The sequence below is a fragment of the Balaenoptera acutorostrata genome, chromosome 20 (genome assembly GCF_949987535.1).
Source record: "Balaenoptera acutorostrata chromosome 20, mBalAcu1.1, whole genome shotgun sequence".
NCBI classification, from domain to species: domain Eukaryota; kingdom Metazoa; phylum Chordata; class Mammalia; order Artiodactyla; family Balaenopteridae; genus Balaenoptera; species Balaenoptera acutorostrata.
Genome location: NC_080083.1, coordinates 15,936,209 through 15,955,089, shown reverse-complemented (window position 1 = coordinate 15,955,089; position 18,881 = coordinate 15,936,209). Strand labels below are relative to the sequence as shown.

Here is an 18,881-nt window from a genome sequence, read left to right as displayed (position 1 = left end):
TTTTATCAGACAAAATAGACTTTAAAACAAAGACTGTAATAAAAGACAAAGAAGGGCATTACATAATGATTAAAGAAGTCAGTTCAGCAAGAGGATATACCTTTTGTAAATATTTATGCACCCAACATAAGATCACCTAAATATATAAAACAATATAAACAGACCTAAAGGGAGAAATCGACAGCAATACAATAATAGTAGGGGACTTTAATACCCCGTGTTCATCAGTGACTAGATCACAGACTAAAAGTCAATATGCAACATTGGCCTTAAATGACACATTAAACCAAATGGACTTAACAGACACACATAGAACATTTCATCTCAAAGCAACAGAATACACATATTTCTTAAGTGCACAGGGAATGTTCTCCAGGATAGATCTTCTGTTAGGCCACAAAACAAGTCTTAATAAATTTAAGAAGATTAAAATCACATCAAACTTCTTTCCCAACCACAATCGTATGAAACTTGAAATAAGAAGAAAACTGGAACATTCACAGATATATGGAGATTAAACAAAACAGTACTGAACACTCAATGGGTCAAAGAAAAAATCAAAAAATATCTCAAGACAAATGAAAATACCTGGGACTTCCCTGGTGGTCCAGTGGTAAAGAATCCACTTTCCAATGCAGGGGACGTGGATAAGATCCCTGGGCAGGAAGATCCCACATGCTGCGGAGCAACTAAGCCCATGCGCCACAACTACTGAGCCTGTGTTCTAGAGCCCGTGAGCCACAACTACTGAGCCCGCCTGCCACAACTGCTGAAGCCTGTGCGCCTAGAGCCTGTGCTCCGCAACAAGAGAAGCCACCGCAGTGAGAAGCCCGCACACCACAATGAAGAGTAGCCCCCGCTCGCCGCAACTAGAGAGAAAAGCCCACATGCAGCAATGAAGACCCAACACAGCCAAAAAATTTAAAAAAAAAAATTTTTTTTTTAATTATTAAAATCACATCAAACTTCCTTTCCAACCACAGTCGTATGAAACTTGAAATCAATTATAAGGAGAAAACTGGAATATTCAGATATATGGAGAGTAAACAAGATGGTACTGAGCACTCAGTGGGTCAAAGAAGAAATCAAAAAATATCTCAAGACAAATGAAAATAGAAATACAACATACTAAAACATATGGGATGCGGCAGGGACTTCCCTGGTGGTCCAGTGGTGAAGAGCCCTCCTTCCAGTTGCAGGGGATGCCAGTTTGATCCCTGGTCAGGGAACTAAGATTCCACATGCCTCAGGGCAACTAAGCCCTCACACCACAACTACTGAGCTCACGTGCCTCAATGAAAGAGCCCGTGTGCTGCAAACTACAGAGCCCACACGCTCTGGAGCCCACGCACCACAACTAGAGAGAGAAAACCCGCACGCCACAACTAGAGAGAAGCCCGCACGCCGCCACAACTAGAGAGATGCCCGTGCGCTGCAACGAAGATCCCACATGCTGCAACTAAGACCTGATGCAGCTCCCCCCAAAAAAACTAAGGGACAATGGAAAATCAAAGTAATAAATGGGATTTCAAAAAAAAAAACCAAACAAACATGGGATGCAGCAAAAGCAGTTCTAGTTAGCTAATGAGAACCTGCTGTATAGCATAAGGAACTCTACTCAATACTCTGCAATGGCCTATATGGGAAAAGAACCTAAAAAAAAAAAATGAGAGAGAGTGGATATACGTATATGTATAACAAATTCACTTTGCTCTACACTTCAAACTAACACAACATTGTAAATCAACTATACTACAATAAAAATTTTTTTGAATGATAAAAAAAAGGCAGTTCTAAGAGGGAAGCTCATAGTGATAAATGCCTACTTTAAGAAACAAGAACGATCTCAAATAAACAACCTAACTTTACACCTCAAGGAATTAGTAAAAGAACAACCTAAGCCCTAAGTTAGTAGAAGGAAGGAAATAAAGATTAGAGCAGAAATAAGTGAAATAGAGACTAAAAAGACAATAGAAAAGAACAGTGAAACTAAGAGCTGTGTTTTTTTTAAAAGATAAACAAAATAGACAAATCTTTAGATAGACTTTTCATAAAAGAAAGAGAACTCAAAATAAGAGATGAAGGAGATATTATATCTGATAACACAGAAATACTAAAGAATCACAAGAAACTACTATGAACAGTAGTTATACATCAACAAATTGAGCAACCTAACAGAAATGGATAAATTCCTGGAAATATACAACGTACCAAGACTGAATCACGAAGAAACAGAAAATCTAAACAGACTGATTACTAGTAAGGAGATTGAATCAGTAACCAAAAACCTCCCAACAAACAGAAGTCCAGGACCCAATGGCTTCACTGGTGAATTCTACCAAACATTTAAAGAAGAATTAATACCAGTCATTCTCAAACTCTTCCAAAAAACAGAAGAGGAGGAAACACTACCAAACTTACTTTACAAGGTCAGCATTATCCTGATACCAAAACCAGACAAGGACACTATAAGAAAAGAAAATTACAGGCCAATATTCCTGATGAACATAGATGCAAAAATCCTCAACAAAGTAGTAGCAAACAGTATTCAACAATACAGTAAAAGGACCATACACCATGATCAAGTGGTATTTATTCCAAGGATGCAAGGATGGTTCAAAATGCACAAATCAATCAGTGTGGTACATCACATTAACAAAATGAAGGATAAAAATCATATGATGATCTCAGTAGATGCAGAAAAAGCTTTTGACGGAATTCAGCATCCATTTATGATAAAAATTCTCAACAAAGTGGGTATAGAGGGAACATACCTCAACATAATAAAGACCATATATGGCAAGCTGAAAGCTAACATCATACTCAACAGTGAAAAGCTAAGATATTTTCCTCTGAGATCGGGAACAAGAAAAGGATGCCCACTCTTGCCACTTTTATTCAACATAGTATTGGAAATCCAGATAGGCAAGAAGAAGAAATAAAAGACATCCAAATCAGAAAGGAAGAAGTAAAACTGTCACTATTTGAAGATGACATGGTATTATATACAGAAAACCCTGAAGATTCCACCAGCAAACTGTTAGAACTAATAAACAAGTTCAGTCAAGTTGCAGGGTACAAAATCAGTATACAAAAATCAGTTGTATTTCTGTGCACTAATAACAAACTATAAGAAAGAGAAATTAAGAGAACAACCCCATTTACAATCATATCAAAAAGAATAAAATACCTAAGAATAAATTTAACTGAGAAGGTTAAAGACCTGTAAACTGAAAACTATAAGACTTTGATGAGAGAAATTGAAAAGGACACAAATAAATGGGAAGATATTTCGTGCTCATGGATTAGAAGAATGAATATTGTTAAAATGTCCATATTATCCAATGCAATCTACAGATTCGGTGCCATCTCCATCAAAATTCCAATGACGTTTTTCACAGAAATAAAACGAACAGTCCTAAGCTTTGTGTGGAACCACAGAAGACCCTGAATAGCAAAAGCAATCTTGGGAAAGAAGAAGAAAGCTGGAGGCATCATACTTCTGTTTTGAACTATATTAGAAAACTTTGGTAATCAAAACAGTATGATATTGGCATAAGACAAACACATAGATCAATGGAACAGGATAGAGAGCCCAGAAATAAACCCATGCATATATATGGTTAATTAATTTACAGCAACAAGTCAAGTATAGACTATGGGGAAAGGACAGTCTCTTCAGTAAATGGTGTTGGGAAAACTGGAAAACCACATGCAAAGAGTGAAAATGGACCAGTATCAGGAATTCCCTGGTGGTCCAGTGGTTAGGACTCGGCACTTTCACTGCCGTGGCATGGGTTCAATTTCCTGGTCAGGGAAATAAGATCCTGCAAGCCGCATGGCATGGCCAAAAAAAGAAAAGAAAAGAAAATGGACCACTATCTTATATCATACACAAAAATCAGCTGGTTACACACAGGGGAAATTTATCAAATAAGAAAATATATTAAAGATAATGAGAGTGAGGTTTTTCATTGTCAGAGAGGGGTATTACAAATCATGGAAAGAGGATAAGCTGGAATAAATGCTATGGTATTGGATTGGATTTGTGATATTATGGTGAACTCAGTTTTCAATAAACAAATATAGATGTTTAATGTGCATGTATGTGTTCCCTAACTCTATCCACTGAGAGGATCTAAGAACAGTGACACCTCAGTAGCAGTGAGTACATCTATTGCCATAGTTCCTTGGAGTAGGGAAAGTACAAGATGCTCCTGGAACATCTTAGTGTGCCAGAAAGCAAGGAAGGATCAAGGAGTGATGTGGCCATGTGAAAAAAATAGAAGCCATCATAAAAAGGTTCTTACTGCTCAAATGTGAGGCAGTTTGAACATCAAAATAAATGATAATAGCACGTTATAACTTATTAAATAAATAGAAATCTACAAGTCCATACAATAAATTAAAGAATAAAATGAAAGTTTTATGAAAAACAGGATATTTATATGAGTACCTTCTCACAAAATACTTATTAATTACAAAGACAAAAAGAGAAACTACTGTGAAGAAGCCTGGTAGACAACCACCGTAAGTGATCAAAGTGAACACCATCAATAATGGAACCATTTGTAATCATACATCATCTCATAGAATAAATTGGAAAAATATAACATTTACTTCTGTGATATTCCTGCCAAAGTTGTATAACCCAAATTTAATTATTAGGACCAACCCAAATTGAGGGATGTTCAAGAGTCTTTTATGGGCTTCCCTGGTGGCGCAGTGGTTGAGAATCTGCCTGCTAATGCAGGGGACACGGGTTCGAGCCCTGGTCTGGGAAGATCCCACATGCCATGGAGCAGCTGGGCCCGTGAGCCACAATTGCTGAGCCTGCGCGTCTGGAGCCTGTGCCCCGCGACGGGAGGGGCCGCGATAGAGAAAGGCCCGCGCACCGCGATGAAGAGCGGTCCCCGCACCGCGATGAAGAGTGGCCCCCGCTTGCCGCAACTGGAGAAAGCCCTCGCACGAACCGAAGACCCAACACAGCCAAAAATAAATAAATAAATAAATAAATAAATAAGAAAATCCTTTAAAAAAAAAAAAAAAAAAAGAGTCTTTTATACTTCAAAATTATCAAGGTCATGACTTCAACTCACCTTAAGAGACTGGAAAAAGAAGAGGAAATTCAACCCAAAATAAGCAGAAGAAAGAGAATAAAATATCAAAGCAGGAATCAGTTAAATAGAAAGCAGAGAAGCAGTAGAGAAAATCAATGAAACCAAAAACTAGTTCTTTGAGAAAATTAATAAAATTGATAAACCGCTAGCCAAATTGATCAGGAAAAGAAGAGAGAAGACACAATATCAGGAATAAGAGGTGACATCACTACAGATTTTACAGGTATTAAAAAAATTATAGGGACTTCCCTGGTGGTCCAGTGGTAAAGAATCCGCCTTCCAGTGCAGGGGATGCGTGTTCGATGATCCCACATGCCGTGGGGGCAACTAAAACCCATGCGCGACAACTACTGAGCTCACACACCTCTATGAGAGAGGCCGCGTGCCACCAACTGCAGAGCCCCCGCACACCACAACTAGAGAGAGAAAACCCAAATGCCACAACTAGAGAGAAGCCTGCACACCACAACAAAGAGCCCATGCCGCAATGAAAGATCCCTCACGCTTTAACGAAGACACCCCCACCCCGTGACACAACTAAGACACAACGCAGCCAAAAAATAAAGAAAAGAAAGGAGGGAGGGAGGAAGGGAGGGAAGAAGGAAGGAAGGAAGGAAGGAAGGAATTATAAGGAAATATTATGAACAACTTTGTTAATAAATTTAACAAGTTAGATAAAATAGTTTCCTTGAAGGATGCAAATGACCAAAGGACACTTTTGCTACAGAGGACATTATTTGGACACTTGATTGAAACTTGAATGGGGTTTGAGGATTTAGATGATAGTCATGTATCAGTATTAATGGTCAGTTTAATGGATGTGTTATGGTTTTTTAGTATTATGAGAATATGTTTCAGGAAATATACACTAAAGTATTTAGGAATGGTGGGGCATCATGGCAGCAATTTACTGTACATTGACTCACTTGAAAAAGTTCTTTGAACTCTACTTGAAATTTTTTTTGCTAAGTTTAAAATTATTTAAAACAAAAACAAAAACAAAAAAACTTTAACAATACTTGTATGTCCCTGTATAACAGGCACATATTTTAACAGGAAAGTTTTCTTTCTTTTACAGCGGAAAGGAAGCCTCCTTTATTTAATATGAATGCAATGAGTGCCTTATATCACATAGCCCAAAATGAATCCCCTACACTACAGTCTAATGAATGGTGAGTATTGCTAAGAGATATATTACTCGACAGTGTATAAATTAAATGCTTTTTCATAATGTTATCAAAGTGATTTCATTTCAGTTAGGTAAAATGTATTACCTGAAAAGATATTAAAATAGGTTCTATCATGTTTACCCTTTATTATGTCTGCCTTCTTAGCATATATATAACTTAGTTCAGAAACAAAGGATAGATGATGCCACACAGAAGCAAAAAAGTATTTGCTTTTCACAAAAAAATTATACTTAGTTTTTTGAACTTTAGGAACATACATAACCCTGATTATATAATAAATAGCATGATTTAAACATAATATTTTATAACTAAAATATAGATTGCCACAACCTGTAGTGAAGTTCAGTTGGAGAATGGTTTATAATTTATATAGTATAAGACATAGGTAAAGTGGTTTGATTTATCAGAATTTCCAGATAATTCATAACTTTGGAATCATTCTAATTGTTATTATGACATTTGTTATTCAGACTGCTTAATGTTTTTTTTCTTCTAGTGCTTCCTTGATGTGATAAAATTACATTCATTCATGTAAAAAAGTTTATGGAGAACTGATTGACAGTTTTAGAAAACCAGGATTTTTATCAGAGATAGAAGATTTTACTGGGAAATTAATTCCTCAGGTGTATCTAGCATTTGAAGAATTCCAGGGGTATATGTAGCATATTTAATAAATATTTTTAAAAAGGTAGATGCATAAGTTAGCAATACTTTATTTTTTAAGGATTAATTAACAACACATTCATAGTTCTTAGTACTTCTATAGATATACATAGAAGGAATCTTTTGGCTCAGACTTTACTATTATGGTACATATAAGTAATAAGTATATTGAACACAGACTGTCTTCACGCTGTGTTTGATATGTTGGGGATTCAAAAAAGAGTTCCTTTTTTGCTTATAAGGAACTTAAGGTCTTATTTGAATATTGAGACAAACATCGATGGAGAAATTATTACTGGCTTACTCATTGAACTCTCATCAGTAACACTATATAATAATAATGTGTTACAGACTTCTGATGTTTTTAAAAAATATCTCAATTGGTTTTCTGGATTTAATGGAAGTTTTATCCATTTGCTCTAGGACACCAAATACTTAGGTATACAAAATGCTCCCTTCAAAGCAAATGGAGTGATATTCTGAATCACGCTATACAGAAGATGATCCAAGGGGCAAAGAAGAAAGAAAGATGGCTTATAGAAAGGAAAAAAAAAATAAAGTTATCTTAGATTTGAATGCCAAAAGGAAAATATTGGCTTTTCTAATTTTCCCTCAATATAGAATGAGTTATGATATTTTAAATGTGGGAGCAGGATTTTAAAATAATCTGTGCAAATTTATCTTTGGAAAATGGTGAAGATTCATTGGTTGCTTTAGATAACTTTTCATACATATATATGAAATGTATATAGTGTCTCCTTTTTTTATCATTTCTTTTCCATCCCCCCTCCTACCAATAGGCACATGCCTTGTTTTGTGGATGTGTTTTTAAAGGAAATAGCAATATGTTCACTTGATACTTTCCTTTACAATAGGTCTGATTATTTTCGCAACTTTGTAGATTCTTGCCTCCAGAAAATTCCTCAAGATCGTCCTACATCAGAGGAACTTTTAAAGGTCAGTTCAATTATACTGTTTTCTACCCCTAAGAAATTATTTAAGAATGTGTTTTATTTTTCTTTGATTCTAAATCAGTATTAAGTATTCTCTACTAGTTTTTAATTAAAATGCTAATTTTGTATACTGTTCTCTCTTGAGACTCTTCTTAGATCCTAAATTTTTTCATTTATTTTTTGAAAATTGATTAATTGCTTTTACTGTGTCTGGATAGTTATTTTGGATATAGTTAAATATCCAAAATAGTACCAAATGGCTAAATTTTTATATGTGCAATAATATATTCATGAGTTATAATTACAAATTTTTAATTCATGTGGAACAATATCATATTTCAAAGTTGGTAAAGCATAGTTTAACTTTAGATCTAATTTTTATATCTACCATACTTTATGTATTTTTCTGTCCTGTATTAAAATAATATGAAAGAAAGAAATGACATGTAATATAGTTACATAAATATTGTGGGAGAAAAGAGATTTTAAAAGAAACTGTTAAAATGGATATCATTTATCCTTTTTGGAAATACATTTTTCTAACTTAGCAATGAAAATATTTTTTAAATCATATAAATTCTATTCAGTTTTCACTAACTTTCATTGCCTAATTTAAATAAATGATTGGTATAATCTTCCTGTTCTCAAAAATTTATTTATTTCATTTGGCAGTTGACTATCTTATTAATAGCAGTAATAGTATTGTTGAACTTAATATAATTCTTAAAACATCTACATAAAGCAATAGTAAGTAGATTTGATTCTCTTTGTGACCCTAAGAAATCTTGTTGATTTTTCACTCTAAAATTTAAGTAGCCTATTTTTATATGAATGTTTTAGAATTTCAAAGGGATTCAGTTTATTTTCACCAACGCACATCAATTGAAGATACAAAGAAATTGGAAGGATCTTATATATATTCGATAGTATTATTTGCAACTTCAACACGTAGAAGAGCAGTATAAAGTTTCAGTAATGCTTGGGGAATTTTAGGCAGTAAGCTCACTCATACTGTCAGAAATGAAAGCTTGAATAAATTGGTACTCACAATAGCAACAAAAGGTTCAGTAAAGCTAGGAATTATGTTAGTGAAAAATAAGCAAGATCTATATGTAGAAAACTGTCAAACTTAGAAATATTTCTAAGATATATTATTTTTGGGTAAGAAGACTGAATATTGTAAATAGTGGTACATACCAAACTAAGGCTCAGGAAAAAGGAAGAATGTGATTTGCTTCTTACACTTGTCTAATATAGGTGAAAGAAGCTCTTTGGGTATAAGACAACCCACCAGGCCTAGGTATTTGGTATTTGGTGATTAGGTCCCAAGTCTGTATATAGTATTCATTTACCTGGTCCATAGTGTGTATTGGCACAGCCTTACTGGAAACGATAGGAAATATCTATCAAGTGCTTCTTTCCCTTTGGCCTAATGACATTTCTTTCACAATCCATCATAAAGAAAAAAATTAATAGAAAAAAGGTTTTTTTTAATGTATGAAGCTATTTATCTCAGAATTAAAAGTTGGAAATAACTATCCAGAATTAAGGTAATGGTTAAATAATTTTGGCATAAAGATCTGATGAAATATTCTGTAGGCATCATGTTTATGAGTTTGAAGTAACAATACTTATGATAGTGAAAGTAGAATCAAATATGATATAGTTAGGACTCTGCATAGAGAAGAAATAAATTTGGCTAACAAAGAACGTAAAAGTGTTACAAAAATTCAAGGGTATCTCATGAACTCAAGGACAGAAGGTATCTTTCTGCAATCTATATACTAACTGTATCTACAAAACAAAAGTCTATACATAGAAAATTTCTGAAAAGAAAGGTATCAAAATGTAACAGTGATATTCTAAAGTTGGAATTGTTCTTTCTACTTTTATTTATTTGATAACGTTAAGCTTTATTAAACGTTAGTGGTAAAAATCACTAATAATATAATGGCTTTTAATCAACTGGTAGTGTTTTATGAAGAGTACTGTTTATGCAGCATATAAAGAAACCCATAATATCCAGGTTTATATTAAGTAATTCACCATCAGTAAATGCATTTCTGTTGAAACCTAATAAAACTCAGAACTGACGTGCCTTTTCTGTGAAATCATCAGTTATAAGAATATGTAAACCTTTAGCCTTTGTTTAGGGCTCTAATTGGACTTACTTCTTAGTGTTTAATTAAACCCTTTTATCATTTCAACTCTGCATTTTCAGTTGACCAACAAAAGTATGATGTGCAAAGTTTTTATAAGATGTACAGGGGTAGTTCTGTAGGCAGAGAGTGAATATATGTAAATGACAATTTTGTAAGTATAAGATGTCAGAAATGTAATAGAATTCAATAGCTATAGATTTTATGCATTATCTATCATGATTATTCAGGATAGTATCTCTAGGGTCTAAGAAGGGGTACATTTGTACTAATTGAAAAATATACAGATTTCAACTTGACTTTTACATTCTCTTATCCAGCACATGTTTGTTCTTCGGGAGCGCCCTGAAACAGTGTTAATAGATCTTATTCAGAGGACAAAGGATGCAGTAAGGGAGCTGGACAATCTGCAGTATCGAAAGATGAAGAAACTCCTTTTCCAGGAGGCACATAATGGACCAGCAGTAGAAGCACAGGAAGAAGAAGAGGTAATAATTTAGAAATGATGCAAATGTTGAGCTCTCTTCATTGGCTTCTTTACTTATGCAACTTGTCTTTTACATCATGAATCTCTTACATCAGTGGTTCTCAGGTTGTGTTTTCTTAACACTGGTCCTGTAAGATCCCAGGTGGGAAAAAAGGGTTTTGTGTTCTTTAAATCCAGTCCCTTCATAGTGCACATTGGCATACATAGTAAAGCTCTGAGAAGTCTTGTATTAAAGAAACCGGTTCAACTTTGTTTAATCTAGTCCCTCTCAAATTTCTTGGCCACTGAACCCTTTTTTTTGCCTGATTGTCCAATTGTGTGGGACATGCTTTTGAAAGTATTTGAAACTATAGACTCTGGAAGTTGACAGTACTCACTCACAAGTCATTAGAAAGTTACCAAGCATTCTTCCAGGGACACTTCTTTTCAGTTCTGCATACTTTCATTCCATCTACGCAGTTCTAAAATACTCATTTTACAAATGAGTAAAAGCAAGGGTCAGTGGTTAACTCACTGTACGTAGAGCCATATGGGTTCAAATTCAAATAGTTGTCACTCTTAAGGTCAAGTTCTTTCCCTGTTGCCTTTTAAGGAGAATGGAAATATAAATTTGCAATGGATATGTTACAGAACTTTCTCACATGGAAATATACATATAAAGCTATCTTTTTTACTGTAAATATTTTCAGTTTTCTTCTTTGCTTCTGTCAGAATTCCAGAGCTTTGATTTGTTTTTTCTGTTGTCCAGTGAGAGAGATCACTTTGCATTCTGAAACTAGGAGCAGCAGTTAGTTACTTTTCTTTTTAATAGTGCTACATAATTAATGAACTATAAAACGCAAGATTTTCTTAACCTACAGTTTTGGGTATTTTTGTTTTGTTTTTTAGTTCTTTTGATAGTCTTTCGAAAATTGTTTTGGGTTATTTTAGATATATGAAATAAAGTTGTGGTAAAGTAAAGTTGTGAAATTAATAAGATTCTAATGTAGTTTAATCTATAACAGCATCTCTCTTAGGCTAGAGATAAAAGAAAAGTTCCTCTGTATATACCATGTGTCCATATTTATTAAATTCTGCATACCTTATAGAATTTTGATATGGTAAGACTATTGTAATGTTGGTACCCAGATACCATGGCTTGCCTGGTTACTTCAGAAAAACATTCTTGTGATTGTGACTACATATATATGTAATACATAATTTTTAATTTACAGAAAAATAGGAATTAAATTATTTGGTGGTAGAAGGATAGGCTAGAGACTATATTTTAAGTAGAAAGAAAAATACACTTCAAAAGGCTTCAACAAAAAAATAACAACTAAAAGGAGTTGTTTCTAGGATTTTTTTTTTTAAAGGTTAGGGCTTGTTTTTTGTTTTTTGGAAGCACAGAGTCCTAACCACTGGACTGACATGGAATTCCCATGGTTAGGGCTTCTTTTAACCATGGGAATCATTGAGAAATGAGCAGAATCCCTGTATATACCCCATGAGATGTCTGGTAAAAATGGATTTCAAAAAGTGTCAAACAATTTAGAGAAAATGCTGTACTTTGGAAATAACCCAAAACTGGTAAACTGCCTTTTTCACACAGTTGGTTTGCTTTTTGTTATTTACCTGTTGGTCATTTTTATTTGTTTATTTTTCTATTAGCAGTTGGTTAACTTCCTGGTCTCACCAAATAAAGGGAATGTCTCATGATAGGCCTCTGACTTTCTAAAGACTGTGTGCCAAGCAGTGTGCTTGGTGCTTATATTCAAGAAATCGAAAGAGATACAGATATTTGAACCTAATGCTCTTTTTCCTTAGGAACAAGATCATGGTGTTGGACGGACAGGAACAGTGAATAGTGTTGGAAGTAATCAGTCTATTCCCAGTATGTCCATCAGTGCCAGTAGCCAAAGCAGTAGTGTTAACAGTCTTCCAGATGCCTCGGATGACAAGAGTGAGCTAGACATGATGGAGGGAGACCACACAGTGATGTCTAATAGTTCTGTCATCCATTTAAAACCTGTGAGTATTTGGATTTCAGTGAAAACAAATTTCTACTTCGGTAAATAATTTTCTTCATCTGATTAGTTTAAGAGGAGATTTTTCTTTTTTGAATTTTTGAATTTTATTTTATTTATTTTTTTATACAGCAGATTCTTATTAGTCATCAATTTTATACACATCAGTGTATACATGTCAATCCCAATCGCCCAGTTCAGCACACCACCATCCCCACCCCACCACGGCTTTCCCCCCTTGGTGTCCATACGTTTGTTCTCTACATCTGTGTCTCAACTTCTGCCTTGCAAACCGATTCATCTGTACCATTTTTCTAGGTTGCACATTCATGTGTTAATATACGATATTTGTTTTTCTCTTTCTGACTTACTTCACTCTGTATGACAGTCTCTAGATCCATCCACGTCTCAACAGATGACCCAATTTCGTTCATTTTTATGGTTGAGTAATATTCCATTTTATATATGTACCACATCTTCTTTATCCATTCGTATGTTGATGTGCATTTAGGTTGCTTCCATGACCTGGCTATTGTAAATAGTGCTGCAGTGAACATTGGGGTGCATGTATCTTTTTGAATTATGGTTTTCTCTGGGTATATGCCCAGTAGTGGGATTGCTGGATCATATAGTAATTCTGTTTTTACTTTTTTAAGGAACCTGCATACTGTTCTCCATAGTGGCTGTATCAATTTACATTCCCACCAACAGTGCGGGAGGGTTCCTTTTTCTCCACACCCTCTCCAGCATTTGTTGTTTGTAGATTTTCTGATGATGCCCATTCTAACTGCTGAGGTGATACCTCATTGTAGTTTTGATTTGCATTTCTCTAATAATTAGTGATGTTGAGCAGCTTTTCATGTGCTTCTTGGCCATATCTGTATGTCTTCTTTGGAGAAATGTCTATTTAGATCTTCTGCCCATTTTTGGATTGGGTTGTTTGTTTCTTTAATATTGAGCTGCATGAGCTGTTTATATATTTTGGAGATTAATCCTTTGTCCATTGATTCGTTTGCAAATATTTTCTCCCATTCTGAGGGTTGTCTTTTCGTCTTGTTTATAGTTTCCTTTGCTGTGCAAAAGCTTTTAAGTTTCATTAGGTCCCATTTGTTTACTTTTGTTTTTATTTCCATTACTCTAGGAGGTGGATCAAAAAAGATCTTGCTGTGATTTATGTCAAAGAGTGTTCTTCCTATGTTTTCCTCTAAGAGTTTTATAGTGTCCGGTCTTACATTTAGGTCTCTAATCCACTTTGAGTTTATTTTTGTGTATGGTGTTAGGGAGTGTTCTAATTTCATTCTTTTACATGTAGCTGTCCAGTTTTCCCAGCACCACTTATTGAAGAGACTGTCTTTTCTCCATTGTACATCCTTGCCTCCTTTGTCATAGATTAGTTGACCATAAGTGCATGGGTTTATCTCTGGGCTTTCTCTCTTGTTCCATTGATCTATGTTTCTGTTTTTGTGCCAGTACCATATTGTCTTGATTACTGTAGCTTTGTAGTATAGTCTGAAGTCAGGGAGTCTGATTCCTCCTGCTCCATTTTTTCCCCTCAAGACTGCTTTGGCTATTTGGGGTCTTTTGTATCTCCATACAAATTTTAAGAGTTTTGGTTCTAGTTCTGTAAAAAATGCCATTGGTAATTTTATAGGGATTGCATTGAATCTGTAGATTGCTTTGGGTAGTATAGTCATGTTCACAATATTGATTCTTCCAATCCAAGAACATGGTATATCTCTCCATCCGTTGGTATCATCTTTAATTTCTTTCATCAGTGTCTTATAGTTTTCTGCATACAGGTCTTTTGTCTCCCTAGGTAGGTTTATTCCTAGATATTTTATTCTTTTTGTTGCAATGGTAAATGGGAGTGTTTCCTTAATTTCTCTTTCAGATTTTTCATCATTAGTGTATAGGAATGCAAGAGATTTCTGTGCATTAATTTTGTATCCTGCAACTTTACCAAATTCATTGATTAGCTCTAGTGGTTTTCTGGTGGCATCTTTAGGATTCTCTTTGTAAAGTGTCATGTCATCTGCAAACAGTGACAGTTTTACTTCTTCTTTTTCAATTTGTATTCCTTTTATTTCTTTTTCTTCTCTGATTGCTGTGGCTAGGACTTCCAAAACTATGTTGAATGATAGTGATGAGTGTGGACATCCTTGTCTTATTCCTGATCTTAGAGGAAATGCTTTCAGTTTTTCACCATTGAGAATGATGTTTGCTGTGGGTTTGTCGTATATGGCCTTTATTATGTTGAGGTAGGTTCTCTCTATGCCCACTTCTTGGAGAGTTTTTATCATAAATGGGTGTTGAATATTGTCAAAAGCTTTTTCTGCATCTATTGAGATGATCATATGGTTTTTCTTCTTCAATTTGTTAATATGGTGTATCACATTGATTGATTTGCATATATTGAAGAATCCTTGCATCCCTGGGATAAATCCCACTTGATCATGGTATATGATCCTTTTAATGTGTTGTTGGATTCTGTTTGCTAGTATTTTGTTGAGGATTTTTGCATCTATATTCATCAGTGATATTGGTCTGTAATTTTCTTTTTTTGTAGTATCTTTGTCTGGTTTTGGTATCAGGGTGATGGTGGCCTCATAGAATGAGTTTGGTAGTGTTCCTCCCTCCGCAGTTTTTTGGAAGAGTTTGAGAAGGGTGGGTGTTAGCTCTTCTCTAAATGTTTGATAGAATTCACCTGTGAAGCCGTCTGGTCCTGGATTTTTGTTTGTTGGAAGATTTTAAATCACAGTTTCAATTTCATTACTTGTGATTGGTCTGTTCATATTTTCTGTTTCTTCCTGGTTCAGTCTTGGAAGGTTATACCTTTCTAAGAATTTGTCCATTTCTTCCAGTTGTCCATTTTATTGGCATAAAGTTGCTTGTAGTAGTCTCTTAGGATGCTTTGTATTTCTGTGGTGTCTGTTGTAACTTCTCCTTTTTCATTTCCAATTTTATTGATTTGAGTCCTCTCCCTCTTTTTCTTGATGATTCTGGCTAATGGTTTATCAATTTTGTTTATCTTCTCAAAGAACCAGCTTTTAGTTTTATTGATCCTTGTTATTGTTTTGTTTCTATTTCATTTATTTCTTCTCTGATCTTTATGATTTCTTTCCTTCTGCTAACTTTGGGTTTTGTTTGTTCTTCTTTGTCTAGTTCCTTTAGGTGTAAGGTTAGATTGTTTATTTGAGATTTTTCTTGTTTCTTGAGATAGGCTTGTATAGCTATAAACTTCCCTCTTAGAACTGCTTTTGCTGCATCCCATAGGTTTTGGATTGTTGTGTTTTCATTGTCATTTGTCTCTAAGTATTTTTTGATTTCCTCTTTGATTTCTTCAGTGATCTCTTGGTTATTAAGTAGCGTATTGTTTAGCGTCGATGTGTTTGTGTTTTTTACGTTTTTTTTCCCTGTAATTCATTTCTAATCTCATAGCGTTGTGGTCAGAAAAGATGCTTGATATGATTTCAATTTTCTTAAATTTACTGTGGCTTGATTTGTGACCCAAGATGTGATCTATCCTGGAGAATGTTCCGTGCGCACTTGAGAAGAAAGTGTAATCTGCTGTTTCTGGATGGAATGTCCTATAAATATCAATAAAATCTATCTGGTCTATTGTGTCATTTAAAGCTTCTGTTTCTTTATTTATTTTCATTTTGGATGATCTGTCCATTGGTGTAAATGAGGTGTTAAAGTCCCCCACTATTGTTGTGTTACTGTCGATTTCCTCTTTTATAGCTGTTAGCAGTTGCCTTATGTATTGAGGTGCTCCTATGTTGGGTGCATATATATTTATAATTGTTATATCTTCTTCTTGGATTGATCCCTTGATCATTATGTAGTGTCCTTCCTTGTCTCTTGTAACATTCTTTATTTTAAAGTCTATTTTATCTGATATGAGTATTGCTAGTCCAGCTTTCTTTTGATTTCCATTTGCATGGATTATCTTTTTCCATCCCCTCCCTTTCAGTCTGTATGTGTCCCTAGGTCTGAAGTGGGTCTCTTGTAGACAGCATATAGATGGGTCTTGTTTTTGTATCCATTCAGCAAGCCTGTGTCTTTTGGTTGGAGCCTTTAATCCATTCACGTTTAAGGTAATTATCGATATGTATGTTCCTATGACCGTTTTTTTAATTGTTTTAGGTTTGTTTTTGCAGGTCCTTTTCTTCTCTTGTATTCCCCCTTAGAGAAGTTCCTTTAGCATTTGTTGTAGAGCTGGTTTGGTGGTGCTGAATTCCCTTAGCTTTTGCTTGTCTGTAAAGCTTTTGATTTCTCCATCGAATCTGAATGAGATCCTTGCCGGGTAGAGTAATCTTGGTTGTAGGTTCTTTCCTTTCATCACTTTAAGTATATCATGCCACTCCCTTCTGGCTTGTAGAGTTTCTGCTGAGAAATCAGCTGTTAACCTTATGGGAGTTCCCTTGTATGTTATTCGTCGTTTTTCCCTTGCTGCTTTCAATAATTTTTCTTTGTCTTTAATTTTTGCCAGTTTGATTACTATGTGTCTCGGCGTGTTTCTCCTTGGGTTTATCCTGTATGGGACTCTCTGCGCTTCCTGGACTTGGGTGGCTGGCTATTTCCTTTCCCATGTTAAGGAAGTTTTCGACTATAATGTCTTCAAATATTTTCTCTGGTCCTTTCTCTCTCTCTTCTCCTTCTGGGACCCCTATAATGCAAACGTTGTTGCATTTAATGTTGTCCCAGAAGTTTCTTAGGCTGTCTTCATTTCTTTTCATTCTTTTTTCTATATTCTGTTCTGCAGCAGTGAATTCCATCATTCTGTCTTCCAGGTCACTTATCTGTTCTTCTGCCTCAGTTATTCTGCTATTGATTCCTTCTAGTGTAGTTTTCATTTCAGTTATTGTATTGTTCATCTCTGTTTGTTTGTTCTTTAATTCTTCTAGGTCTTTGTTAAACATTTCTTGCATCTTCTCGATCTTTGCCTCCATTCTTTTTCTGAGGTCCTGGATCATCTTCACTATCATTATTCTGAATTCTTTTTCTGGAAGGTTGCCTATCTCCACTTCATTTAGTTGTTTTTCTGGGGTTTTATCTTGTTCCTTCATCTGGTACATAGCCCTCTGCCTTTTCATCTTGTCTATCTTTCTGTGAATGTGGTTTTTGTTCCACAGGCTGCAGGATTGTAGTTCTTCTTGCTTCTGCTGTCTGCCCTCTGTTGGATGAGGCTATCTAAGAGGCTTGTGCAAGTTTCCTGATGGGAGGGACTGGTGGTGGGTAGAGCTGACTGTTGCTGTGGTGGGCAGAGCTCAGTAAAACTTTTAATCTGCTTGACTGCTGATTGGTGGGGCTGGGTTCCCTCCCTGTTGGTTGTTTGGCCTGAGGCAACCCAACACTGGAGCCTACCTGGGCTTTTTGGTGGGGCTAATGGCGGACTCTGGGAGGGCTCATGCCAAGGAGTACTTCCCAGAACTTCCGCTGCCAGTGTCCTTGTCCCCATGGTGAAACAGTGTCACCCCCTGCCTGTGCAGGAGACCTGCCAACACTAGCAGGTAGGTCTGGTTCAGTCTCCCCTGGGGTCACTTCTCCTTCCCCTGGGTCCCGATGCGCACACTGCTTTGTGTGTGCCCTCCAAGAGTGGAGTCTCTGTTTCCCCCAGTCCTGTCGAAGTCCTGCAGTCAAATCCCACTAGCCTTCAAAGTCTGATTCTCTAGGAATTCCTCCTCCTGTTCCCGGACCCCCAGGTTGGGAACCTGACGTGGGGCTCAGAACCTTCACTCCAGTGGGTGGACTTCTGTGGTATAAGTGTTCTCCAGTCTGTGAGTCACCCACCCAGTAGTTATGGCATTTGATTTTACTGTGATTGCACCCCTCCTACCGTCTCATTGTGGCTTCTCCTTTGTCTTTGAATGTGGGGTTTCTTTTTTTGGTGGATTCCATTGTCTTCCTGTCGATGATTGTCCAGCAGTTAGTTGTGATTCTGGTGTTCTTGCAAGAGGGAGGGAGAGCGCGTCCTTCTACTTCGCCATCTTGGTTCCTAATCCCCTTCGAGGTTTTTTTTTTTCTTTGCTGTTTCAGAAGTTTGGAACAATTTTAGGTAACTTATTTTAGAATGGCAATAGGCTTGTTAATTCCCAATGTAATGTCTGCATTTGGGAAACTAATGTTTTGAGAATACAAAAAATATTTTTAAAAATCTTAGAAGAAGAAATACAGGAATACTATATATAATTTATTATTTGAAGTTACTTAGATGGAAAATAAAGTATTTAAAAATAGTAGATAAAAAAAAATAGTAGGTTTACTCATGAAATTCATTATAATATAACGGTTACCTTTGAA

At 35.6% G+C, this 18,881-nt stretch overlaps 1 protein-coding gene across 3 annotated transcripts in view; it reads left to right on the top strand.

The window, feature by feature from the left end:
• TAOK1 (TAO kinase 1) overlaps positions 1–18,881 on the top strand; it is a 158,404-nt gene that overhangs the window by 103,403 nt on the left and 36,120 nt on the right. For 2 of the 3 annotated variants that reach the window (XM_007183855.2, XM_007183856.2), the window contains 4 exons: positions 6,199–6,292; positions 7,849–7,930; positions 10,406–10,573; positions 12,379–12,582. In XM_007183855.2, the coding sequence (XP_007183917.2) occupies positions 6,199–6,292; positions 7,849–7,930; positions 10,406–10,573; positions 12,379–12,582 (548 nt within the window). The remainder of the gene's footprint in view (positions 1–6,198; positions 6,293–7,848; positions 7,931–10,405; positions 10,574–12,378; positions 12,583–18,881) is intronic. The other variant, XM_057535556.1, reaches the window with a different exon arrangement.